This window comes from Oryza brachyantha, chromosome 12 (assembly GCF_000231095.2).
Source record: "Oryza brachyantha chromosome 12, ObraRS2, whole genome shotgun sequence".
Taxonomy (NCBI): Eukaryota; Viridiplantae; Streptophyta; class Magnoliopsida; order Poales; family Poaceae; genus Oryza; species Oryza brachyantha.
The window spans coordinates 877,461-904,691 of NC_023174.2; the positions used below are offsets into that span (position 1 = coordinate 877,461).

Consider the following 27,231-nt stretch of genomic DNA (forward strand, 5'->3'; position numbering starts at 1 on the left):
CTTGGTGTGGGTCTCCTTCAAAAAGCACTACCATTTCGCTTCACGTTGTTCACAATCACGATGGATTGGCTACTCACCTTTTAATTGTCCAACTCTTTCCCTAGAAAAAAATACTAATCGGTAATCATACTCGATAAGCACTGTCATGGTAATACTTCTGTTTGCCAAAAAAAATAATGCATTGCTTATACCTTTCAATTTAGGACACCTTTTTTATTCGTGCCTTATTCAGTTTAAAATTTTCCAAACCAAAATATACTGGGTTCCTTAAAAACATTGGAGTTTATAGGATTTCCACAACAAACAGTTAACTGCTTCAAAAACTTCTATGAAATTCCTCTAAACTAAGTAGGTCGTGCCATATCTAGTGAAATGCTTAAGAATTTTTCGAACCGCTCTCTCCTCATTCCATGTAATCCTATGAAATAAAGTCACAACAATACAATCCTTGGAATTGACTAGGTTTCAATTCCAAGGATAATCCTTTGGAAATGGTTTGAAGCTCTTTTAGCCAGATTATTCTTTAATTTTTACGCGCACACTTCCTAAACTATTAAACGATGTATTTTTTAAAAAAGATTTTATATAAAAATTAATCAGCTCATCTCTGTAGAATAAATTTTTAATTTTATATTAGTTAATTCCATCATTTATACTATAAAATAGCTATTAAAAATCATACAATACTTTATTTACATCTTTCATTAACCCAAAAAACACAACGTAAGTCTCTGCTAACACCAGCCTCGTTACATTCTTAGCCAACTATGCTGACGCAGTGATACAGGGGTGAATGGCATATTTGCAAATAAAAAATAATTTATGAATAAAATTTTTATATACATGTTCTTAGCGATATAAAATTGAAGGGTAAAATATAAACTACGATGAAAAATAATCCAAAATCAACTCTAAATTTAAGATTTAAGATTGAAAATTTAAATTTTAACTTATAAGTACGAGAAGAAGCGAAAAGATAGGGTTGTTGCAAAAATATAACATGTTTTACTTATATACCAGCTGTAGTTTCAGTTTTTATTCACTTAAAAATAGCCTGCTCGTCATACTATTGTATTTATTGGTTAGGCTCGAAACACCATAGCTCGGAAATTATATATTCTTGAATGAAATTGTCATTTACTTTGCAAAGGGTAAGTATTGATCAACTGAACATTATGGGTTTTCCATCATCTATCTAAGAACCGAACTGAATTATGTAACATTCCTCTGTTTCAAAGGAGATTGTAGATAAAAGACTCGTCTTTACAAAAGCATAAACGACAGACCAACCAGAGTACGTAATAATTGAACTTATGGATTTATTTGGAAATTCAGTAGCATGTGTGTACTACAAAAGTACGAACCATGAGCAAAACGGGATCCACCACCTTGCAAAGATTCCTCTTGTTGGTATAATTTTCTTTCACAGGTGAAGTAACAGAGCTTATGAATTTGCAAGAAACCAAGCTAAATAGAACTTTTTTTTTGTAAAAACAATATTGGAGCTCGCTCTTTTTTTTCACTGTGGAAACTATTAATATTCTAGAAGATTAGTTGCAGCGTTTGTTTTTGTCACATTTCTTGATATATAAGCTCTATAGGGATAGAACACCAAAAGGTTTATTGCCATCACTAGCACGATCTTTTTCAATTCTTTTTGGTACAACAAAATCTGATCATGACTTGGGAGGATGTTTCTTTTCCATGTCTCCCCTTTTCGTGATACATTGTTGTTGAGCCATGATATAAACCATGCATGCATGATAGTACAACCACTTAATATCTTGTCTCAACAGATATAGAAAATATGTTAAGCTCAAAATGAAATCTTACTAAAATACTTCCTCCATCCCAATATAAACGAATTTTTCAGTTTTTAGAATTTTTCAGTTTTTATCTATAATGTTTGACTCTTCGTCTTATTTAAAAATTTCTTGTGATTAATATTTTTATTTTTACTAGATGATAAAACATGAATAATACTTTACGCATGACCAATTTGTATAATTTTTTCTAAAAAAATTCAAATAGGACAGATGGTCAAACGCTGGACCCAAAAACCAAAATTTGCTTCCTATTTCAGGAAGACTTCTTTTTGAGCTATAAATGTTTAAGTAATCAAGGTTGTAGCAAGAAATGAAGCCTTTCCAGGACAAGGTTAGTGCTTGTTTTCAAGATGGAGAAACAAAAATTATAGATTTGTGGTAACTCTATTTAAACCGCGAGGAATTGTATATTCAGTGAGTTTCCCTAGTTTTCTTTTGGACAAAACTACAAACTCTTCTTAAATGAGTACTTGGACATCCTTCTCATTCTCCTCCCACTACAAGCAAAGTACATTGCCTAATTTTATATAATCAAAGAATCCAAAACAAAAAGGAAGAGCATTATGTCTATCTTTACGGATACACAAACCATCAAAACAAAAACAATAACAACAATAAAAGAAGAAAGGGGTTAATTAAATTCATGTCATTATAAATTTACTAGTTTTGAAATATGTCATTACCATTCAACTAATTCTAAGGATGTCATTATAATTTTAGAATTATTAGATATGTCATTTTTGAACCAAATTACCCTTTGCACATACCAAGAACGCATTGAACATCAGAGGGGCAATATGGTCCATTTTTTTAAAAAAAATACCGAAAGAATATGGAATGGCATATTTTGAATAGTTCTGAAATTATAATCATATTCTTATAATTAGTCGAGTAATAATGATATACTTTGAAACTAGCAAATTTATAATGACATAGATTAATTAACCAAGAAGAAGAAGAAAGGTAACGAGCTGTGCTATGAAATGGAGATGCAGAAAATGGTTGTAGAAGGAGCACTAGCAGGAGGAGGACCACTGACAGAAAAAGATAAGATGGTGGGCATCGGCTAATATCTGCCCATGCAAATGCAACACAGCATGTCACCATGTGCACACGGCACACCCCAGCACCACACCACACCACACCACACGGGTGTGTAGCTGCTGCAGGCCGAGCCTACCAACAGCAGAAGCATTGCAGTAGTGCAGCAGCAAGCCAAGTGGCTACCCTGCAATATCATCTTCTTTTATTTTCTTTCTTTCTTTTGGCCATGAGACTCATGCATGGTTGTGGACTGCACTCTACCTCAGATTTTTGCTTCTGCTTATATTTATAAATAAAAATTTAACTTTTTAATTTTAAATATAAAGTTGATTTTGGGTTTTTTATCGTAGTTTATTTTTTGTCTGGACTTTTAGAGTAATAAGAATATGTATATAAAAATTTTATTTATAAAATATTTTCTATTTATAAATATAGAGCCAAAGGTACCAAACAAACCGAGCAGAAGAGCAGAAGGCGGGGATGCATACAGTATATGATAAAATGCAGCATGCATGCGCGCATGTGAGAAATTAAAGGAGATATCGCAGCTGGGCGAGGAGATCTTCTACCTTGGAATTAGCAAAAGCCACCACAGCAGCACCGAATTCTTATCACAACTTAAAGCTGCTGATTGCAGGGACCCTCTCCGGTGAAACGAAGTGATACACTTACTTAAGGTAGTTAACATTGCTGTCATATGCTTTAAGAAGCCTTTAAGGTAGTCATGGATGTTAATGTCACTCCTGTAGATCATCAGGGACCAGGCTCTGTCTGTCTGGAACTAGCTACAGAGATTCTCTTAGTTTTAGCATAGGAATCTTAGAAAAAATTCGCATGGATTCTGAAAAAAAAAGGTTAGAATTTATGAATTTTGTTTGATTCAATTGGACCTTAATTTAGGACTGTTTTATCGGTTCAAACAGCTACTCCCTCCGTTTCCTAATATAAGATGTTTGACTTTTTTATTTGGAATATTTGACCAGGCTCTGTTTCTCTGGAACTAGCTAGAGAGATTCTCTTAGGGTGTGTTTGGATGGAGGTTTTTTGATGAATAGGATATGGCGGCTCATTTTTTTTAGGTGTTTGGTTGGTGGGTGGGAGTGGGATAAGACGGCCCGAGAGAAATATTCTCCCCAGATGCCAGATGGAGGAATCCGGCCGATTTGGCCAGATTTGCCCGCTCGAGCGAGCGGGCGAGAGGGCGAGCTGGCTGACAGCGATGAGCGGACGACGAGCTGACCCGCGACGACGAGTGCGGTGACGAGCTGGCCGCCGCCGATGAAGGCAACGATGAGCGCGGCGACGAGCTGGCCGCCACCGCCGACGATGGCGACGAGCGGGGACGAGCGTGGCGACGAGCGCGGCGACGACGCGACGACGACGGCAACGAGCGCGCCAGCGGCCGCGGGGAGGAGGCGCAACGTGGCGGCCGGCGGGAGGAGGCGAGCCAGCCATTTTTTTCCTTTTTTCTTCTTTTTTTCTTTTTTCTATGTATATTTATAATGGAGAAAGTGAATTGTTGGAAATTTTATATTTTGTATTGTGTATTAATTTGATGGACACCTACAAATTCATCGTACTCTCTCCAACCAAACAAAAGACTGGATCACCAAATCCATCTTCATCCCTACAACCAAACAAAAGACTGGATCGCCATATTCGCTCAACCAAACAAAAAACTGAATCGTCATATCCAACAAAATATAGATCGCCATATCACATCCAGTCTTAACCATGAACCAAAAGCACCTTAGTTTTAGCATAGGAATCTTAGAAAAAATTCGCATGGATTCTGAAACAAAAAAGTTAGAATTTATTAATTTAGTTTGATCTAATTGGGCGTTAATTTTGGGCTGATTTGTCGATTCAATCAGCTATAATGTATGCTTCAGTTTTGCTCAACATTTATTCATGGTACAACATCACTCCATGAATGAACTTCAGCACCAAACTGTCACTGTGTTTTTAGTTCATGGCTTGTAATTGTCAGGCTTAAAATACAGCAGGGCTACTCCATAGTAGTAAGATCCATGGCAAAAGGTAGGTAATAGGTTGGCCATTCGAGACAAGATAAACAAAGAGATAAGTGAGTAAACAAATGGCTGCAGTACTGTAGTGACAGTTGGGAAGAACGTGAGAGGGCTCCGAGCCATGATCATTTGCTTACCCATCACCCTTTTTTTCCCCAGGGATAGAGATCCATTTTTCTCAGTAACTATATGTCTATATCTTCATGGATTTACAGAGGAGTTCATCGACGAACATGATTATGTCGATTAATCCACCATTATTGTTGTAAACCGACATCGTCAAGTCTGAGCAACTAATGATATGTTTTCTGGTAGTTGACCACTTTCTATAGATGTGACGGTAGTCAACCTTGGAGCTGCTGGTTCTGAAGAACATGCTACTGTGTGTCTGACCTATTTGAGAGCTGGCTCCGCTGCTAGTTAAACCCAATGATTCAAACAGATATGGATTTACAATATTATCGGCCGAATTAGCATATTTTAGTTAACGCTACCCATAACAAAAACATATATCTGCTTCAACATTCATGTTGCTATGTTTACATAAATTTTTCTACAATATACAAATAGAATGCAACACAAGTTGCATCTTACAAACCATATCAATGTAAAAGCGTCACTTGTGACAGAAGGGAGTTATTTTAAACTTTCTACTCCTATATATAAAAGTAAAAAAGGGAACTAGTAGTTACCTCATGATTAAACATTTGGCAATCCATCTCTGATGCCGATCAGACAGATTGTCAGCGATTATTGTAGATTAATCATCCCTAGATGCATGCACAGCTTAACTTAATTAGCTACATGTCAACATGTAATGAGAAGGAGCATGAGACGTGTGAAGCGTTTGGACTGTAGCAACTGCGTGTGCGTACTTGTAACGGATTAGCAGCGACAAGGACTCGATTAAGGAATTAATTAGGCGTGCAAGTGCGTGTATGCACATGGTTGCAAGTTTTGAGAGTTCTTGGGATATGTTAATTAGTGAGCTAATTAAGTGATGTGATTAAACTAGTCTGATCGATCCACGCCAAAAGCTCTTCGCTGGAGGCTTTTAGGCCCTCCAATTTCGTGAGTTCTGAGGTGCATGCTTAGCCACAGGACAAACTAAAGCTGACCTGCATTTTATTTTACTGTATTTTGTTCTGTTCAGTTCAGTTGTGCATGCAATGCAACTACAGGGAATCCATGCGGCAAGCATGCAAAGAAGGATCCTTTGATGGCCTGATCAACTGTAAAAAAATTTATAAACATCATTAGAAAATATAGAAATGGTTAGGATAGATTCCATGAGTTGGTACACTAGTGGAGCCTGACAGTGCAGGGGGTGAAAATTTACAGCAGTTTCTGAACATTCTAAAAATCAATTCTAGGGACTATGTGGTTTACATCATTGCAAAAATCAAAATAAAATTCTAAGATAATGAAAGACAAATGCTCGTTGAGATAGTGCTTCGCCCTCTTCTGCACTGATTTGTTTTAGTTTTTTCTTTCAATTTTCAAATCAACTAATTTTAATCTTATAATTTTTATAAAAACTACAAAACATATGTATCCTTACTCCCAACCAGTGTAAATATCAGAACTCTACTGAAAAATTATCTTCTTCCATATGTGGTATATGTACGCATTTTTTTCTAAATTTCAGATTCATCGAGTGTAACCTTACAGAAATTCAGAACACACATTATTTTCACTAGCTTCTAATCATGTCGAATGTGACCATACCATTCAGAAGCTCACGGGTGTGAAACTGGTCCAGGAATTGATCTCACACTGACACTGTATGATCATTTCTGATGTGGTAAAGGCCTCATTAGCCTACACACTAACTAGACAGACAATGATCCATGCATGAGGCTGCCATGACAACCTGATTCTCAAAGGTTCAGTCACTGACGGCTTGGCCCCACAAGCATCATCATCCTGTCTATTGCTAATAAGCATGGGACCTGAAGGGGAAAAACAGCAAAGAGAGAGTGATTGAGGATCGATCCCTTTTGCATTCCAGGCCCCATACATGAAATGAAACCAAACCAAACAGTGGAGTACAGAATTTCCAGGTGTGAGATGAGATGAGATGAGATGAGATGGTTGGTAACAAGTGACCATGCATGCATTGCATTGCCTCTGCGACACTCGTCAGATGAGGTCCTTGGATTACACAGCAGCAGCTGGATCTCTTCAGCTTGTCCCACACGATCGCATGGCGACACCACCAAAACAGCACCCATCTCTTCTCTTCTTCTTTTCTTTTTTATGTCATTCACACTCTTGCCTGAAGTTTAACTACAGTCCATACGCAATTCAGTACTCCAAATTCCAATCTTGCAAAGGGGCAAGCTGCATTATCAGTCCTGCGAGAACTGACTTGATCTTACCTCTAGTAAATGCATAAGGATAAAACCTGAACTTTGCACAACTGGAGCTAAAAGGTGCATGCCTCTTCCCAGAAAATTGAAATGATGTACCAAACAGAAGAGACACTCAAGTCCATCAAGTCACGCGTGTTCTTAACTAGTGCTGAATTTACCGTAGCTGTACGTGCAGGCCCCTTCACATGTGAGCAAGATAATAAACACCCAAAAGCTACTAGGCAGGTGTCACAGTCCAAAATCAAAACCAAACAAAACATAAATATAACCATAAGATCTTGTTTGAATGAGCTCAAAACAGTCGAACTACAGCTCCACCAAACAGTTTGGATTTTCACTCGGATTACAAGAACAGAATCCACAAAATGAACGAACAGGAGCCAAAGGTTGGACAACTCAGTTTTTCCTTATTTTTACCTTGTGCTTCTTTGCATCTCCAGCTCCCAAGAAGGGTCTATATTGGCAGGCAAATCAAGTAATCAGCGGCCAGAAAAACAGTGGCATCTTGCTTGCACAAGAGCAGGCACAGGCTGCCCCAGCAGCGTGCCCCACTGCCCAGCGTACCACTGTTTGGAGATCACAGGTAGCACATCCCTTTCCATGGCGATTAGCGTGTACCAGACTGAACCAGCAGATTGCGACCACTTGGCAGCCTGCCGGTTCTTGCAACCATTTTGTCAAGGTCCAGTGATTCACACATCAATGTGTATCATAATAAGATCCCAACGTGTCAACAACCCACCTTGAAAAACATCCAGATTCCAGACACAGTTGCTGTCACCGACCCACAACAAATATCAGTTTGACAATGTTCAGTTTCAGATCAAAACAGTACTGCACCAAATATATGAGAAAAAGACTGCTCCGAAAGGAAGAAATAAAGCATCAGAATAGTTAATCAAGCTTCAATTCTGAAAAAAGATCTACCCATCTCAAAATAAAACAGCCGGTATTGGCAGCCACAAAGGCCCATATACATGGAAATACTGTCTCCAGCATCACCCAAGTCAGCACCATCATCAGGGTTTCAGGGTTGCATCTGAAGCTTCCTAAGCTATATCAGCAATATGAAAACAGTAAACACAAGACTAGAAAATTGTGGATCATCTACCCACTGCATTTGCGACAGAAGGTTAAGATCTAAACATCTGGGCAACAGCATTAACGCAAGGCATGTTCCTAAGCTACTCCCCATTGACAAAGCTTTTACTGTCGTAGTACTTCTTCTCACTGGCTTCCTTCTTCTCATTCCGTTTCTGCAAATACCACCACAGACCAAAAGTGAACAAAACCAGCACATCAATGGACCAGAATAAATGCAAACTATGTCAAGCCCCACACCAAACAAAATGTTGCTGAGTAGTTATAGCATGAAAAAATTGGTCCCAAAGAAACAGACAAATATTTAATGTACATATGCATAGAGCATCAATCAAGCACTATAAGCATCTGTTTATAATAAATCCTGTACGAACATCATTGATATGAAGAAGACAACACGCAAATCACATTTATTTGACTGGGATTATGTACTGTACTATGCTGGATGCAGCAAACAGAAAAACCAAACTCCACTTGCCAATTTGATGTAACACCATGTTACATACCTGGTAGGCTTCATGGTTAGTAACTATCCTCCTTATGATAGTGCTAGTAGTGATGTCTAAAGGGCTCTCCAGTCTGCAGTAGATGCCCATAGCCCTTGGAACAGCATATGGATTTAAATCATCCTGATAGGTATCACAAGTACCAGTAGTTAATACTCAATGCTATACATCATCACATTCTAAGAAAAAAACTGGGTTAGTAACCTTCATAAAGTCCATGTTCTCAGCAATTGTTCCATGAACAACCAACGAAATATTAAATGTGGTAATCTGCACAGGAAAAAGTAAGTTAACAACCTCCAGACACGTAACCTGATAATCATAACAGTTAAGGATCCAATGATATTCCATACATATAAATACATAATCTCATTCATAACAAAATATCTAACTTGCATGAGTTTAACTAACTGAAACCTAAACTACGTCAAATTAAAATTTTGGAACCAAGTCAGGTCATGTTATTTTAGTTTATTTGACTGCAACATGGACATAACGATCTATGAAATTGCGAGGCACGCATATTCATGGATAAGTGCAAATCAGACCATAATTGTATCTAAAATTAATAATTGATGTAAGGATTTAGCTGGAATAGGATAAGCATCACAATTAATCTTTGTAAAGTGCATGCATAGTTGCGCCATGTTCAATGTACTATTACTAGCAGCTACATCAAGCAATTCATACCACAATAAGAGAGCATCATAATAAAGTATAACAGAAAACCAACCATATCTTTCGAAACATCCCATGGAGCACCAATGATCACTTCATCAACATAACGGCAAGCCAAAACACTCAAACTTCGCTCATGGAGGTTCATGATTGGGCGATGTGGCCCTCTTGTTGAACTGGGAGATACAGTAGACATCAAGAGCCGCCAAAACATAATGTTATGATGATATAATTGAGTAGAGATGTTATGCTTCAACACAATACAACCTAACTATAAACTAAGTAGCAAAGCTGAAAAATATTGTAAGCATCATAACTTGTAAAAATGTAAGAGGGAAAAAAAACCATAATTTACCTGATAGTCTGATCTGTGTGAATACCCACGAGCAAGAAATCTCCCAGTTCTCGAGCGAGTCGCAAAATCTAAGTAGAAGAAACTATAAATACACAGGAAGTCCAAATCACTATGTTTTAGATAGGACATTTCAGTATGCACCCTTACAGCAAGAATGAAAAATAAAAAGGAAAACAAAGGCACAACCAACAAAAAAAAATGCATTATAGGCATGTGTCTCAACATGCTGAGACAGACATTTGACTTTACATTTACCTCGACATGTCCAGCATGGAATAGATCAAATGCACCATCTATGTAAACTATCCGAGAATCTGGACCTGGACCCTGCATAAGTAAAACTTACAGTCAACATAAATAACAAGTGCCCGTACACACCAACTGGTTTTATCTAGAGAATAGCATCAAATGTAAACAGCTTGAAATAAATGACATAGACAATTATTATTCATGCAATGATTAATTAATAGTGAGCTTAACAGCATATGAATTTTTAAGATTCAATGATATAGAATATATATATAAGCCATGAAATAATCCATTTGTCGTAGGGCCCTTCGATGGTATGTTGACTAGCTTCATAGAATGCAACCAAAAAACAACTGTAATGCAAATTGCAGAAGTAACAACTAAAGGATGAAAGGATCCATAGGCCAAATAACACACTCTGTACTGTTTCATGGCAAAAACTTATCAATGAGGCATTTTTATACTGTCAACGAGTTCATGCCTTAAAAAATGTGATATCTCAAAGAGAAAATGGACATCCAAAGCTCTACATGAGCAGTTCAGAAAATGAACTTCCGTGAAAGAATGTAAAGAATTATACCTTGCTATTTGAGAACTGAACTATTCTCCGAGATGTAGGAAGAAAATGAGATATCCTAGTTCCACTTCCAGATCCACTGTCATCAATTTTCTGGCCATGCCCATGACTGAACTGCCTTTGTAGTGAAGAGTGGTTGTGACTATCAGAAGCTGATCGCTCTCTAACGCAAAGAAGCATTCTTCCTGCAGTTTATTTACTATAAAAATGAGCTGGACGTGCACGAGATCAAAACCTTTTTATGGTCATAAGCATTTTATTTACTGCAAATGATCAATTCATCCCCCAAAAGAAAAGGGAGTTTGCATATACTGTTCTAAACACAACGCGACCATTAAAGGCTAAAAATTTTTTTTAAAAAAACAGAATTTTGGGGGATTGCAATGATACAGAACGGGAATATATAGTTGTTGGGAGAGCTCATCCATTGGTCATTTGATAGAATGATAATATAACAATGATAGAGTGATAATATAGCAATAGTTTGAATATTTTCCTAAATTAACACATCAGGAGAAATAAGGTGGGCATTTAACTTGTCTAAAATAATTATTTGGCTGACCTAGAAGTAACTACGTTGAAAATTGTTATGATATTGAGGTAAAGAAATAGCTTGTAAACTTGTAATACCTAACAAGAGCCCATGTATTCTCCTGGATAGAAGTTTCAATTAAATTTCACTATGAAAAACAAACTTCAATGATTAAAATAGAAAAGAGAAAAGTAAAACAGAATTAGTACCAACAATGTCTGTCGTTGACACTCCTTCGGTTCTTTTAATCTGCTTATATCGTCCAGCCTTTTTGGCAAGGGCATATGCATCGGTACCATCTGGGAGCAGACAAGGATCATCGCCATGGATAATGTAATCTATATTATACTCATTGAATAGCTTGTTCATGAATTCTTCAGTTATGGCATAAGGTGCATCTGGAATGACATCATGCACCCATTTTACCGCACGCACCATTATCAACCTGTATTAGCCAAAAAAAGGAAACTATTAAAAATTAATTCAAAACATATCAGGAATTTTCGAAGGGGAAGATATGGATATATGATAATACAGTCAACACTTAATGCATTCAAAGATGTAAAACTGCAAGCATACAAGGCCAAAAGTGCTTAGAATTCCATACGGCCTGGGGTCACATGTAAAGTTGACAATACAGCTTAAAATAGGAAGCAAACATACAAAAACACTGAACTGAGCAGTAACTCCTAAACTGCAGAACCAAATACAGTGAAAGCAGTAAACAACAAAAGAAAACCTGCAAGAATAACTAATTTTCAGTGCTGCAGCAAGTAAACCACCATGACGATGCTTAAATGAGAAAAGGAAATTCTTTTGTATTACATAATCTAAAGTGCCACACATTTCATGCTGTGTGAGCAGCTTGTGATCACAAACAAGGCAAGGGAAAGCATGGTATCACTTAGCAGGTACTGAAGGCAAACTGAGAAGAACCGAATTTGCAAGTCTCTTGAAATGGTTCATTACAAGTTAATAAGTTCTTTGAATTTGTTTGAACAGACCAAACAGTTACTGTTTAGTACTTTCAGCAGAGAAAACCTTGTTGGCTACTTTTACCCTTCAGACACCAAAAGGAAATATAGCTAATTTGTTGGTCACCGCTTAGATATTGAATCCATACTTCCATATAAATCAGAGAAACATAAGCAGCTTATCCACCACACAATTATCAGAATGGGCTCCGCAACTAACTACAACCCACAGGTTGCAGCATTTCATTTAGCAATTCCACAGGACTATCATTCAAACTGAGACCGACAGATGCATATCTGATCTGTGGGGAAAACATCGCTGCTCTATAAACTAACTGGAGGAAGTGAGGATATCCCTATAAAAGCGCTCTACCAGTAACTTGTATTGTGCAACAGTTCATTAAAGATAAGATGTGAAACTGAAACAGCGGTATGCAGTACAGATTAATCTATGTACTAGTAGCATATTTACCATGATAGGAGAAAACCGTTGTGCACCAGAAATTGAAGCAAAAGAAAGGCACTTTGATGCAGCAGTTTCTCAGGTAGCACATTAAACCATCAAAAAATGGCCATAATCAACACCCCGCAACAGTTACCCCGTAAGAAGAGCCGTAAGAACATCTAGATTAGAGAACTAGAGCACAAATTGAAACTGGCAGGCACATATGTACAGGAACAGGAAAAATCACGGCTTTGTACACTAATTTGAGGAAATCATGCTCAACAGGTAACCTTAGGAGCGCAACAGTATGTTAGAATTACATTGTGCATCATTAGATTTTTTATAATAAAAAAAGGAGAAAACAAGGTGAAATTAAAAGAGTTTGGAATGAACCTCTCGTGGAGGGGCGTGACCGGCGGGCCCTTATTGGCGGTGATCTCGTCGTCGCTAACCACGCCGACGATGAGCTCGTCCCCGAGCGCGTGCGCCTGGCGCAGCGCGTTGCAGTGCCCGTAGTGCATCATGTCGAAGCAGCCATCCATATAGACGCGCACGGGGCGTCGGCGGCGGCGTCGCAGACGGCGGCGGAGGTCGTCGACGGGCGGAAGGGTGGGAATGGCGAGGTGGAGCGCGAGGACGGAGGCTCCGAGCACGATCCCACCGATGACGCACGCGGCCACCAGCTTGGCGCTGCTGCTGCTGCTCCCCGGCCCCGGCGGCTCCATATTAACAGAGATAGAGAAATGGGAGATTGAGGCAGCGGCGGGTGGGAGGGAGGGAGGGATCTAGGGTTAGGGATCGGGGTGCGAGGGCGGAGGAGGAGAGGGTATCGCCATTCGAGGAGAAGGCTCTGGCTCCCTCTCTTCGGCTCTTCCCTCTCGGAGGAGAGATGAGCTCCCTCCCTCCGTCTCCACGAGAAGGATTCGATGCCACGTGGGACCGACCAGTCAATTAGCGTGGCCCACATGGCGCTGTGACGTGGCCTGCAGTACTCTATCCATATAAATGTTTGACGGTGATGATTTTTTATATATGTTTAATCATTTGTCGTATTTAATTTTTTTAAATATGTAAAACTATATATATGCATAAAAGTATACTTAACAATAAATAGATATAAAAATAATTAATAATTATCTAAATTTTTTGAATTAGATGAATGGTCAAACGTGTATAAAAAATTAACGATGTCAGTGACGGAGGTAGTATTAAGGTTTTGCTCTTCAATTTAAATTTGTCTCCTACACATATTTATATTTTATGTTTAAATAAACAGAGAGCCAAAGGACTCATTATATGAATATGAGTAACAAATATATGCATCAATTAAGGAATATAACATGCACACAGCATTGACGGTCTAATGATAATTTTTTAAATAGAATACTCTTTTAACGTCAGCTAGTTTCTTTAAAAATATATAAATAGTTATATTTTAATAGAGAGTAAATACTCCAGCTATACGGATCGAAAGATTGGATCAGATCACTAATGTGTTGTTGAGGTATAATCCATACACGTATGACATCGAAAATAAATACTAGGATAATGACAACACCACACACGACATTAGCATCAGGATGAGGGTTTATGGATTGGTTGAGCTAACCAACCGGAGAAATGGGCCGTGCCTTTGCATGTTGAAGGATGAACAAACATGTGTTGGTGTTTGCAGGAAATTTCAACGGACGGACAAGGATGTGTCTGTGATTGATTATGACGTTGGATATGCTGCACATATTCTGCTTCATTTGCAGCCAGCATCAGATGCTAGCCCCATATACAGATAACTGTATCTAGTGGAGCACCTCAAAATACAAGGGAGACGAATTAAGCTGAAAATGGCAATCTGTTGCATGCATGGTTGTTACTCTAGCTCTGCTTTTTAAATTTAACACCATTATGTTTGAAACTTATATTAGACTATTCGTCTTATTTAAATATTTTGTACAAACATATAAGAATATAAGTGAGGATTAAAACAAGTTTAATGATAAAATAACTAACAATTATGTAATTTTAAATAGGACGAATAGTCAAACGTAATTTTAAACCAGAAAAGCATCAACATTAAAAACTGAGAATATATTTAATATTCGTTTGTTTTGTCTTTGTGGCGGTGTATGCAGAAGAAAATTTGATCCGGATGACCAAAGAATACTAGTTCAGCACTATGGTTAAGTTTTTTTTTCCCATAGGACAAGTATACGTGACATCATTTCAAACACATTGGTCAAAGAGTTCATCACCATACGGACACGAACGAAACCGGAAATAGTATTTCAACACAAAATTTAATACTTTCGTGGACAATCTAGATACTGGAAGCCGGTCCAACCTGGGCATTTTGTGTGGCTGTTACTAAAACTCAACTTCTTCTTGCCTCATTCACAGGCATAGCGTTCCGATTTTTACTCATTTATTTATGGCGTCGGGCTTGTATGTCAGGCCGCAAACACAAGCAAAATACCAAGGCAAACAGCAAAGAAGAAACGCAGTAATAAAAGGAAGGGCTTTTTCTACAACAAACTGAATTTACAACACGTTAAAATCGAGTACACTACACAGCAGGATGTCAGTAAAATACAGACAACTCCGAGTCCAAACTGAGGTTAAAGTGCCATCTCTGCTTGAAGTTTGGTCAGTTCAGCCAAATCATTGGTTGGTTTTTGAGAAGTAATAGCTCTCGCTGATGGTTCCATGCTTGTCCGCTGTGGTGGCTCAGGCAGCTCATTGTCGAGCTCTTCCTCCTCAAGATCTTCCAGCTCTGCTTCTAGTTCATCCTTCATTTTTTTAAGAAAAAAGAAGAATCAAGCATCTTTGGAAAATTGACACTAAAGTAAATATGTATTTTATGTCTCGTGGCATGGCTATCTTAAGTAAATAATACTGATCTCAACCACTTGTTACCTGCCACAAAGTAAAAAAAAAAAACAGATGCACAGTACCTCATCGAAATCAGCAGAAGCACCGATTGGTGTTGCGAGTGCCTCCTGTATCTGCCTCATATTTTCAGTTTGTTCATTTGCTTCTTCAATGGCATTTTCGATGTCATCAATACTCCTGTAGATGAATTTCCATTATCAGTTCATCCAAGCACATGTTATTCTAAATTTAATATTAGCACACTGGCTATATCTAAGCCTAGTAAGTATATTTACGTATGGATTAATGGAAACTGTTTCTGATTTTAATTACACATGTTGTAAGTTTGTAGCTGTATTTAAGTTCATAATGTGCGTACAAACTCAAGAAGACAAAGAGAACAACAAAAGAAACCTAAGCTAGCATGGACAAAAATGTTAATTGAGGATGTATTACTATTTTAAATGAGAATAGAACAGTAGAAATGGAGAATTTTGCTTGTATCATTACTCAATTTCAGAAATTGTGAGTGGAAAGAAGAGGGCAAACAGACACTTACACGGACTGGTGAATAGCTTTGACAGCAGATGATCCAGACCTCAAAGCATCAACAGTATCTGTAGTTGCCTTTGCGCTCTCAAGCATTATTATCTAGCATACCAAAACAGACAGCTTCCTGTCAATTTATTTCAACCAACTAAAATATCAGAATGATTCAAAATTCCAGATTAATATGTGCCTAAATCTTTCATCACCTGATCATGAACTCGCAACTGAAAGTTTGATAGCTGCTCGATCTGTGTTTCATACAACTTCTTTTTCTTTAGACACTGAATTGCAGCTGCAACAAACAGAAAGTTGTTTGTCATATTACCATGCTGATGTCTTCTCATGTCTTAATACATGAGTTGATGGGTTATGTGCAAGACATCGACCATGGGAGATTGGTTTTGACCAAAGCACAATGGTCATATCTTGCATAACCAAACATAGTTGTGAATTTAAAGCTGAGAAGTTTTTCAAGTGCTAATGAAAAACCTAAAAAAACAAATTTCAAAGGTACTTATCACAAAATTGTAAGGCATGTGCTGCAAGTTATTTGAGAAACAAGAGTTTCTTCAAAGAAATGCTTACCACTTTTGTTCTTAGCTTTTGTATAGTCCTTCGCCCTTTCAACTTCTGCAGAAGCCTTTTTCTGAAGGAAACACTCTTTCTTCTCCAGTATTTCTAGAGTCTACACATATATATTGTATTAAAAATAAACAATTGCAATCGTAAATGTAAGATATCAAAATTAATATCGTCAGCAATATTCATAACTCTTATCTAGTTAATTAGCTAGTATCAATTCCTCAACATAAAAGAGGATCTCAACTTTATTTCAGCTAATTAAAACTATTCTCAACACTACACAATGTTTTGTTATGAGAAAAGTTACTTTGAGACATTAAATATGAGACAGAATACAGTAAAATTACTTGCACAGAGGATGCAGCTGAAACAACACATCGACCTAATTTGAAGTTTCTTTTTTCTTTCGACATAATAGTACCACTTCAGTCATAGTTTTTGTGCCCAAACATACTTTATATCAATGACATTAAAAGTATCAGGATCAAATGCTTTATTTTATTATGCCCTCATAACAGATAAAATTGCTGTCAAAAAAATGACTAGGGCAACTTGGCTGAGCATATGTCAAATTCGACTAAGTAAAATCTTCTAGACCAATTGCACCAAAATGGTCAAGATATACAGATGGCTGGTTTTGGCCATGTCAAAATAATACAACTTAACAGTGTTTCTTTTCTTTCTTCCACACTTTCTTCTACAAACCTATTGAGAGCACGATCATTCACATTGCTGCATTCAACATAAGATGAACAGGGTTGCCTCTCATGAGACTGGTTTCCATATTTACTTGGTGATACATAGTAATGAGGAATTACATTCTTTATATATTTCCAAGTGGTCAATTCCTAATTCTCGACCTTATTAAACAAACTAACTAGAGCTCTATACAAACTTTGTTTCCTATCTTGCTCACAATTTCCTAACACATCACTCCTATAGCAGATAGATTTCTTCGAGGAAACTTAAGCAAAAAAGCAGCATCAAACACTAGAAACAATAAGCAAAAGGAAAAGGGATGAACAACCTCATGGAGCCTATCCAAAGTGGGGAGGGCAGAGGAGGCAGCCTCCTTCTTCTTCTTGCTCTTGGGTTTTGATAGCAGTTTCTTCAGCATCTTCTCGTCACACCCACTTGATTCAATCTCAGGTGATGATGGCCTATGTGGGAATAAAGAGGTCGATGATGAATGTGTATGGTTTGTCAAGTAGGATTGAAGATCAAGAGGGAAGTAAAGGGAAGATGGTTGGAAGCAGATTCCTTGAGAAAAGTAGGACGAAAGGGCAGGGGTAGCCAAGGAAGATAGAGAAGGCCATCTCTGGTTGTCTGCTTATGAAAAAGAAAGAATGACTATCGATGAGATCACTAGTTTTATATACATGTTTGACTTTTTGTTTATGGCACTTTGCCTATTTATGATAAACCTTCAAAGATAAATAGAAAAAAAATTGGATGACACAAGCGTGAAACACTGTAATTATAGTGCGAAGTTCAAGTCTTGAAAATATGCATATACTGTAAAAATGTAAAATAAAAGATGAAGTGAATAAAGTTCGTGTTGAGAACTTCAGCGAGTCTCCTCACAGAAAAACAAAACTAATAATTTTACAAATGTTTTCATTTACAACACAACCAGCAGTTTCAGCTTATTTCACAACACAACCAACAGTTTCAGCTTATCAAAAGGCGTGCATTAGGTGTGTTGGATTAGGTATGCCTTGCACCCTAGATATTTTGGCATGTTGTTGCGTTCACGATTCAAATGGTTAGTTGTTTGTACTTTACATAGTTGATATCGACAACAGCTGTGCATCTATAGAGTCTGAATCCTACATATTTATCCCATAATAGGAGTACTTTATAAGTAGCTTACATGCTGTTTATCCATTCCGGTGGTTATGAAAACTTGCGAGATGCACTTTTTGCCATTTTACTAATGTGGGTGAGCTGCAGCTTCCTAAATTTTTCATGGAACTAAACGCAACATAAAGCGGTATTCTTAATCCATTGTTTATTTTTAAAGGATCTAACTTCTGCAAGAAAGAGTTTTTTAAAAAAAAGAAAGAAAAAGAAAATAGAAGTAGGAGCCTTGTACTAGATGCCCCCAACCCCTCTTTCCCTGTTCTGTTCTTCTGTTTGGGTGAAAAATTAACTCCCGCGAGATACAAATGAAAATCGGAAACATTTACATGGTATTCAGACAAGCACTGCATCCCCAGACCAATTTAAAAGGAAAAAAAAAATCGCTCCCAGCACACCAACCTTGACCTAATGACCTTGGCTAGCACCGCACCGCATTGACGGACGGCACCGAACCGTACAGACGCACAAGCCTGAGGCCTCCGCTGCTTCGCCGGCGGGAGGAGTCCGGATGCACACCAACCTCGCCGCAGCCGCAGTGGCGGAAATGGAACCGGACAGCGGCGCTCGCTGCGGCGGCGGTCTGGGCGAGAAGAACCCTTACAGGCTTTCCTATAACTCTTTGGCCCATCCCACCTTCTCTAAACATATGGGCCGGCCCACCTTTACTCTAGCCCATCATCAATAGCCCACGAATTCACGTCGCTCTTTTCTCCTGATTTTTTTTTTTATTATTTGCATGGGGCATTCCACTTCCACAACACACGCTCTTCCTTTCATCCATCGCCATCGCCTTCCTCCCTCGCCACCGCACCAAACTGCCTCACCGCTCGCCGTCGCCGGCGGGGCTGGAGTTGAGTTGATACCCAATCAAATCGATGGCGGCGACGATGGTGACCGACCCTCTGGCGGAGCTATGGAACCACACCATGTCGACGGACCGGACGGACCTCATGTGCTTCTACCCGAGCAAGATCACCATGGGCGGCGTCTGGGTCGGCGACAACCCGCTCGACTTCTCCATGCCGCTCCTCCTCTTCCAGGTCCTCCTCATCACCTCCACCACCCGCGCCGCCACCCTCCTCCTCTCCCCGCTCCGCCTCCCGCGCTACATCTCCGAGATCCTCGCCGGATTCCTCCTCGGGCCGTCTGTGCTCGGCCGCCTCCCCCACTTCTCCGATCTCGTCTTCCCCATCCGCAGCCTCTTCGTCCTCGAGTCCCTGGCCCTCTTCGGCCTCGTCTACTACACCTTCATTGTTGGGGTTGAGATCGAGGTGCCCACCATCACCAACGCCGGACTGCGTAGCTTCGGGTTCGCCGCCGGGTGCGCCCTCCCGCCGTTCCTCGTCGGCGCCGTCACCGGATACGTCGCGCTTAGCACCGATGACTCACGCAAGGGCGAAACGTTCCTCAACAGGCTCTCCTTCCCCATTTTCCTCGGCGCCACGTTCTCCTCCACCGCCTTCTCCGTGCTCGCGCGCACCATCGCCGAGCTCAAGCTCGCCGGCACCGACGTCGGCCAGCTCACGCTCTCCGCCTCCCTCATCAACGACACTTTCGCCTGGGCCGGCCTCACCGTTGCCACGGCGCTCAAACACACGCAAAGCAGCCTCCTACAGACGACGTGGACGCTCACGTCGGGCGTCGCCATTTTCGGCGTCAGCTACCTCCTGGTCCGGCCCATGCTGCTTCGACTGGCGAGACGCGCCGCGGAGGGGGAGGTGGTCGGCGAGGTCCGCGAGTGCTCGGTGCTGATCGGCGTCATGGTGGCGGCGCTAGTGGCGGACGCCGGCGGCACGCACGCCATATTCGGCGCCTTCGTGTTCGGGCTCGCCGTGCCGAATGGGCCGGTCGGGGTGGCGCTGGTGGAGAAGGTGGAGGACTTCGTGGTGGGACTTCTGCTCCCGCTCTTCTTCGCACTGAGCGGCCTCCGCACCGACACCGCCAAGATCACCAGCGTGCATGCCGCGGTGCTTCTCATGGTGGCCGCCATGCTCGCCGCGGTCTTCAAGGTCGCCGCCGCGGTCGGCGTCGCCGGTGTGTTCGGCATGCCGCTCAATGATGGCACGTCCATCGGGTTGCTGCTCAACACCAAGGGGATCATCGAGCTCGTCATCCTCAACATTGCAAGGAACAAAGGGGTACGTAACCTAATTACTAATTATAATTCATCTCCATGCAAATCATGATTAATTGTTTGTTTGTTTGTTTGTGCAGATCATGAGCGACCAGTCGTTCACGGTGCTGGTGTTCATGTCGGCGCTGATCACGGCGATGGTGAGCCCGCTGCTCGCCATGGTCGTCAAGCCGGCGCGGCGCCTCGTCTTCTACAAGCGGCGCACGGTCGCGTGGCCTCACCCCGAGGCGGAGCTCCGAGTCCTCGCCTGCATCCACGTGCCACGCGATGTCCCCGCTCTGCTCACGCTCCTCGATGTCGTCTCGCCCTCCAACCGCTCGCCCGTCGGCGTCCACGCCCTCCACCTCATCGAGTTCGCCGGCCGCTCCTCCGCGCTCCTCCTCATCAACGCGTCCGCGCCGTCGTCGTCTTCCGACGACGCGTCCGCACACGGCCGCAGCCACACGGAGATGCAGTTCAAGCACATCTCCCACGCCCTCGTCGCGTACGCGGAGAACGCGGAGGGCGTCTCGGCGCGCACCATGGCCGCCGTCTCGCCGTACGTGTCCATGCACGAGGACATCACCTCCGCCGCGGAGAACCAGCACTCCGCGCTGATCCTGCTCCCGTTCCACAAGCACCGGTCGGTGGACGGCGGCATGGGGGTGTCCCACCCGGCGATACAGCCGCTGAACGGCAGCGTGCTGCGGTTCTCGCCGTGCACGGTGGGCATCCTCGTCGACCGTGGCCTCGCCGCCGTGCCGGGTGCCGGGTACCGCGTGGTGGCGCTCTTCTTCGGCGGGAGCGACGACCGCGAGGTGGCCGCGCTGGCGACACGCATGGCGAAGAACCCAGCCATCGACCTGACCGTGCTCCGGTTCGTCCAGAAGGGCGGCAGCTTCACGGCGAGCGAGTTCGACGCGCTGAAGGAGCGGAAAGCAGACGACGGATGCCTGCGCGAGTTCCTGGACAGGGCGAACGAGGGCGGCGGCGCCACGGTGGAGTACCGGGAGCGCGGCGTGTTCAACGCGAACGAGATGGTGGCGGAGATACAGAACGTGGAGGCGATGGGGAACAAGGACCTGTTCGTGGTGGGGAAGGTGCCGGGGGGGTCGGGGCTGACGGCGGGGATGGCGGAGTGGAGCGAGTGCCCGGAGCTGGGGCCGATCGGTGACCTGCTGGCGTCGAAGGACTTCCAGACGACGGCGTCGGTGCTGGTGCTGCAGGCGTACGGGAGGCCGGCGGTGGTGGGAGCGGTGTCGGTGGACTTGGGCGGCGAGAGCGTGGCGCCGACGGAGAGGTCAGCCAGTGGGCGCAGGCCATGGGCGCGGTCTGCTCCTTAGAAATATAATGTCTCGTAATGTAAGACTTTAGCGTATCCTAAATTTATATAGATATCAATGAATTTAGACATATATATAAACAATATGCATTGGTTAATACATAAATCTAAACATAGCTAAAACGTCTTACATTACGAAAAGGAGGGAGTATCTTTCTAATCGATCTTCTGCTTGTAAATAATCGCATATCAAATCACTTTATACATAGTAGTGTTTAGCATTATCATTCATTATATACTACCTCCATCGTTCTTCTTAAACATATCGTAACTCAGATCCCCAAATATTTGACGCTGTTGATTTTTTTTATAAATATTTAACGTATTATTCAAATTTTTTGTCAAATATGTAAGACTACGTATATACATAAAAGTATTTTAACAATAAATGAAATAATATAAAAATAATTCATAATTATGTAAATTTTTTGAATAAGACAAATAGTCAAATGTTTAAAAAAATCAATGGCGTCAAACATTTAGGAAAGAAGAGAGCAAAGCAAAATAACTATACAGTGTGGTGTACCTAGTGGATTGGATGACCTGGTTACTACAGAATTCTTTGTTAGAGTCTATCTGATTTATGTTAGATTTTAATCCATTTGGTTATATTTTAAGATAAGTTAGGACCATGTTCTGTCACTTGATTTTTTTCCCTTACGTATTGGCTGCGAAGGAACTAGAGATGTATATTATTTTTATTATTAAAAAATATGTTGTTAATTAAGTGGTCATCAGTGGTGCAAGGTTTTATTTAGGCCAAGTAAAAATGTGCCTATTAGCTGATTCTCTCAAGTCACGTAAGCAAATTTGATGATATGGATGAAATAGAGGGAAAGTGAGAGAAAAGCTGTTGCCATATATGACAACGGCTTAGAGTCAACTCTTAGCATTTATTAAAGAAAACTCTCTTACATGACAATGTATAAAAAGAAAACTAGCTTAATAAAAAAATATTTTATTGTATTAATGAAGAAACCACACCTGACTATATCTTTGTACGTATCAGTATGAAATAGACTTTTGTTGCTGACATGACTTGAGATAGAACCCACGACGGGCTCTACCTTTGAACATGCCCTTAGAGGATGAGAGGACAATATGCAGGGAGGTTTGCGTGATTTGCGTTAAAATTTCAGGGGTATGGAAAGTAAATATAACGGTAGGGGTATGGAAGGGATCAAGTTAAAATTTCAGGGGTATGGAAAGAATTAGATAAATTTCAGGGGTATAGAAGAGATTGAGTGAGTTTACAGGTGTATACAGGGAATTTACCCATATTGATATTTCCCTAGCCTCTAGAGCAGACGACATGTTATTTTGGGCTATTGATAATAGCCTAGAATCATGGTGAAATTTTACCATGGCGAAATTTTACCATCGTCCATGGATTTTTTAACATGGCCTAGGTTGTCCATAGATTTTTTAAGGTGACTGTCCGATGATCGAAATAGCAGTCGGAAATGGTAACGATATTGACAGGGGCGGAACTACGAGTTTCCTAAGCTTAGGGCTCAAATGATAGAGTATAAATTGTTTAGATAAGTCTTAGCTAAAATTTAATACACTCCTAATTCAATTTTTAGCTAGACATGAGCTTAAGCCTAAGCCGCCCTATACCTTGTTATGCCCCTAGATATCGGTACTATCGAAACATTAGGAAAGGAAATCTGAATTGTCAAAATAATAGAGCTTGAGAAGAAACAAATGTTTATTGGGATAACCAAGTCATATTTACATTGCGAATAAATTATTAGTGAAGATTGAAAAGCAGTAAATAACTAATTTGAATAATTCATAATGATATATTAATATAGTATCATCAATGACATCAGATAATATTTATAGTATTTTTTATTAAGATGGGTTGTCGGTATCGTACACTAATTTATTGGATCGAGGAGACTACAAATGAGACGTCCGATCTTTCGGGCAAAAAATGGTGCGCTGTTCTGTCTGTTGTGCTCGCCAGCTCCGCCTACATGCTGCGCTCTCTGCCTGCCTGCCCACAGCCTACATGCATCCGACACATGCAAACAGTTCTCACACATGCAATGCAATAGGTGTTCGTTGCGCTCTTTCTTTCTTTTTCTCTTTCTCTTCCTCCTTAAGTATACTATTATTAATAATAGACAGCGACGTGCCGTGAAATATGAGACTAAATTCAGAGTACTAAGTAGAGACCTAATATCGAGTATCAAAACAAAAAACTAATGACGCTTATACAATGGTTGTATTAGGAAAACACTCGTGTCGCTTTAAGAAATTTAGAATTTAGACCGGACCTTTATTTTCTTGTGAAATAAAATCTTAAAGAACTAAACTGTTATATATAATTATTATACAAGACAACTTAAACTGATTTCTAATTAAACAAAACCCAAAACTATTACATATACTAAGTATACTTTGTAAATCTTGGGGCTCATGATTTTTTGGGTAGCCCTGGGATGCCCCTGATACTGGAGTATTACTTAACCACTTACTCAGAAAACTTTAAATATTTTTCTCATAAATCTTTAAGAAAATCTTGCACGGTTATATTTTAATAAAAATATATTTGTTTAGAAAAATCGAGCGTTGTTTCACTGCTCATAAAAAATGTTTCAATTATCAAATATTTCAAGGAGATGCACACAAAAGAAATATGTATTGTAACGTTGACAACCACTACATAAAATATTAGGTCCCGCCAAACGAAATGTTGAATAAAATTTCGTTAGCCATGAAATTTGCGTGATTTGCGTTAAAATTTCAGGGGTATGAAAGGGAAATATAATGGCAGAGGTATGGAAGGGATCAAGTTAAAATTTTAGCGGTATAGAAAAAATTGGATAAATTTTAGGAATATAGAAAAGATTGAGTGAGTTTATATGTGTATAGAGGAAATTTAATTACCCGTATTGATATTTCCCCAGCCTCTAGAGCAGACCTAGCCCAAAACCAAGGCCTGACCATGTTATTTTGTGCTATTGATAATAGCCTAAAATCATGGTGTAATTTTACCATGGCGAAATTTTACCATCGCCCATGGTTTTTTTTAACACGGGTCCTAGGCCATGGCTTAGGTTGTCCAAGGCCTAAGTTCGTCTCTGCAGTCTTGGCATGTTTTATGCTTGTCATCACATTTTTGTCGTGATGATTATATTGATAGTGAAAAGAGAAATTAAAATAGGTTAAACAACAAATGTTCCTCAAATGTGGATAATCAGAACTAATGAGACATATTGCAAAGGCACAAAACAGAGCCCCTTCCCTGTGTATGTATTACAATTAGATGAAGTTAACTGAAGAAACGAGTTTCATTTTCTCCCTTGAAGAGGTAGTGATGATTAGAGAAGTTCGGAGCTTCAGAAGCTTTTAAAAAAATATTCTAGCTTTAAAAAATGTAGCTAAATTGGTAAAATCCAATCTTATCAGCACAAAATTTAGGGGAAAATTATCAATTTTAGTCTATGAGTTCAGCCCGATTGTTGATTGAACGATAATTAGAACATTAAAAACATCAGAGAAGAAAAACTAGCTTTAAACGATGAAAGCAACATTAATCAAACAAATAAACAAACAAATTAGTTTCTCTGTATTAATTAACTTAACACTGATGGTAGTATCCGAAATTGGGAACAAGCCAAGTCGGCAATGGCCAAGTCAGCCATGGTTGAGTTGGCCGGAACGGCGAGAAGCTGCCGTCTGCGACGCTGTAGACGCCGATGTCCCTGGGTGCCTCCGGGTAGAGCAGCGCGTAGTCCTCATCGTTGTCCGTGTAGTAAATATGGTTGGGCAGCGCGCCGCTGGGGCACTCGCCGTCGCCGCCGGCGGCCGGCACCCAGAACGGCTGGTAGCATCCGATGAACAGCGCGTGGCTGTCGCTGCCTTCGCCCAGCGTCGCCGTCTCCTCCAGCCTCTGCGCGGCGAGGTTCACGCGGTACACCTTGATCCAGATCGTCGTCTTCCTATACACCGCCGTCGTCCGCGTCGTGTCGCCGTTGGTGGCGGCGCCGGCGTCGTGCACCTCGCCCGCACGAACGGGCTTCAGCATCCTCCACACCTGCAGCCACCCGTCGCCGTTGGGGCCGTGGATGAGGTACTTGGTCTCGAGGTTGATGACGCCGTGTAACTGGTCGGCTAGGACGATCGTCCGGCGCACGGCGGATGGCCCACCGGAGAAGTCGTAGGCGTGGATGGCGACCTGGTGCGTGACAGCGTAGAACATGCCGTCACGGTTGTTGTAGACGACGTCGGTGTAGAAGTCTGAGTCGGGCAGGTTGACCCAAGCCCAGCGCTCGTCGACGCCCACCCGCGCGAACGAGAGCTGGTACTCTGGCCGGTGGAGCAGGACAACGATGCAGCCGCCGCCACTGTCCGATGATGGATCAGACGACAGGAAGGCGCGCATGAGGAGGTAGTCAGCGAGCTCGTCTGCCTTCGCCTGGGTCGGTGGCCGGTCGTCACGCTGCTCCATGGTCCAGTTGTACTGGACGATCTCGTAGTCGTAGTCATCTTCGTCGTTGTCGGCGGCAGCGCTCTGGCTGCGGTGCCTGACGTGCTCAATAGTGTCGACCGGCGGGAGCGAGTCGATCTGCTGGCCGGTGACAGGGTTGACGAGGCGGAGCTCGGCGGAATCAGCGTCGGCGGTGACGATTCATCCGTGGGAACTGCCCAGCCAGAACCTGTTGCGAATGGGGGGCTCAGCCGACAGCGTGACCTCGAACGTCCTCCCGTCGCCGGCGAGGGGAAAGATGGTGGCGGCACGGGTGTTGTCGTCGCTGTTGCCCGAGGCGGCAGCCGTGTAGACTAGGCACGGCGGCGGCGGGCGGCGGGAGAAGAGCGGGTGGTGCTCGCGGACGGAGGCGACGGCGGCGTGCCAGGAGCGGCAGACGGCGGTGCAGCGGAGGAGGTCGGCGGGGTCATTGAAGGTGGCGAGGACGGTGGCGAGGACGTCGAAGAGCATGTCTGACCAGCTCGCCGCTGGCTTGTCGCCGGCGACGGTCGAGAGGGCCATCACGCAAATTCCGCGGCTAACTAACTGGAGTAGTTTTTATTGGTTGAGTGCGTGGCTGCATACAAATATATAGGATCAGGATGTGAGGCACTTAATTTGCCGGTCTGTCATGAACTCATGCATTACATGATTCCGACTTCCGAGTCAGTAACCGACTACGACAAGGCTATACCAATCGAAGATAATTCTACCTCCAAACAGAGTATAATAGATCTATCAGAGG

The 27,231-nt window shown here is 41.6% G+C and overlaps 4 protein-coding genes across 5 annotated transcripts; 1 reads left to right on the top strand and 3 right to left on the bottom strand.

The window, feature by feature from the left end:
* Positions 1-8,184: 8,184 nt before the first annotated feature.
* On the bottom strand, positions 8,185-13,571 carry LOC102706061 (ethanolamine-phosphate cytidylyltransferase). The gene is made up of 9 exons (XM_006664228.3): positions 13,086-13,571; positions 11,483-11,718; positions 10,745-10,926; positions 10,171-10,242; positions 9,916-9,983; positions 9,616-9,736; positions 9,087-9,152; positions 8,883-9,005; positions 8,185-8,531 (listed from the first exon to the last, which is right to left on the bottom strand). Exons 1-9 carry the CDS (start codon positions 13,415-13,417, stop codon positions 8,460-8,462), a joined length of 1,272 nt encoding a protein of 423 aa, XP_006664291.2. The 5' UTR covers positions 13,418-13,571; the 3' UTR covers positions 8,185-8,459.
* Positions 13,572-15,169: 1,598 nt separating this feature from the next.
* Positions 15,170-19,113, bottom strand: LOC102710355 (vacuolar protein sorting-associated protein 32 homolog 2-like). 2 transcript variants are annotated; one of them, XM_015842917.2, is made up of 7 exons: positions 18,951-19,113; positions 17,716-17,848; positions 16,692-16,791; positions 16,313-16,398; positions 16,117-16,208; positions 15,641-15,755; positions 15,170-15,475 (listed from the first exon to the last, which is right to left on the bottom strand). In XM_015842917.2, exons 2-7 carry the CDS (start codon positions 17,803-17,805, stop codon positions 15,305-15,307), a joined length of 654 nt encoding a protein of 217 aa, XP_015698403.1. In that variant the 5' UTR covers positions 17,806-17,848; positions 18,951-19,113; the 3' UTR covers positions 15,170-15,304. The 2 variants fall into 2 exon arrangements, with proteins under 2 accessions (XP_015698403.1, XP_006663763.1); XM_006663700.3 differs by having other exon boundaries at positions 17,716-18,014.
* A 286-nt stretch (positions 19,114-19,399) lies between these two features.
* On the top strand, positions 19,400-22,246 carry LOC102706343 (cation/H(+) antiporter 15-like). Its single transcript, XM_040529692.1, has 2 exons — positions 19,400-20,689; positions 20,766-22,246. The coding sequence occupies exons 1-2, from the start codon at positions 19,427-19,429 to the stop codon at positions 22,005-22,007; spliced, it is 2,505 nt and encodes an 834-aa protein (XP_040385626.1). The 5' UTR covers positions 19,400-19,426; the 3' UTR covers positions 22,008-22,246.
* A 3,352-nt stretch (positions 22,247-25,598) lies between these two features.
* On the bottom strand, positions 25,599-27,008 carry LOC102706618. The gene is made up of 2 exons (XM_040529352.1): positions 26,677-27,008; positions 25,599-26,544 (listed from the first exon to the last, which is right to left on the bottom strand). Exons 1-2 carry the CDS (start codon positions 27,006-27,008, stop codon positions 25,599-25,601), a joined length of 1,278 nt encoding a protein of 425 aa, XP_040385286.1.
* Between the last annotated feature and the right edge of the window lie 223 nt (positions 27,009-27,231).

Excerpts from the sequence above, each read along its gene's own strand:
- LOC102706061 (XM_006664228.3), bottom strand. The coding sequence starts at position 13,417 with ATGGAGCCGCCGGGGCCGGGGAGCAGCAGCAGCAGCGCCAAGCTGGTG. Across the intron at positions 10,243-10,744 it reads TTCAGTTCTCAAATAGCAAG|GGTCCAGGTCCAGATTCTCG; the intron begins GTATAATTCTTT and ends TTACTTATGCAG. Across the intron at positions 9,737-9,915 it reads CACACAGATCAGACTATCAG|TTCAACAAGAGGGCCACATC; the intron begins GTAAATTATGGT and ends TGTATCTCCCAG.
- LOC102710355 (XM_015842917.2), bottom strand. The coding sequence starts at position 17,805 with ATGCTGAAGAAACTGCTATCAAAACCCAAGAGCAAGAAGAAGAAGGAG. Across the intron at positions 16,399-16,691 it reads AAAAGCTAAGAACAAAAGTG|CTGCAATTCAGTGTCTAAAG; the intron begins GTAAGCATTTCT and ends TGTTTGTTGCAG. Across the intron at positions 15,756-16,116 it reads AAAGCTATTCACCAGTCCGT|GAGTATTGATGACATCGAAA; the intron begins GTAAGTGTCTGT and ends ATTCATCTACAG.
- LOC102706343 (XM_040529692.1), top strand. The coding sequence starts at position 19,427 with ATGGCGGCGACGATGGTGACCGACCCTCTGGCGGAGCTATGGAACCAC. Across the intron at positions 20,690-20,765 it reads ACATTGCAAGGAACAAAGGG|ATCATGAGCGACCAGTCGTT; the intron begins GTACGTAACCTA and ends TTGTTTGTGCAG.
- LOC102706618 (XM_040529352.1), bottom strand. The coding sequence starts at position 27,008 with ATGGCCCTCTCGACCGTCGCCGGCGACAAGCCAGCGGCGAGCTGGTCA. Across the intron at positions 26,545-26,676 it reads GAGCCCCCCATTCGCAACAG|GCACCGCAGCCAGAGCGCTG; the intron begins GTTCTGGCTGGG and ends TGAGCACGTCAG.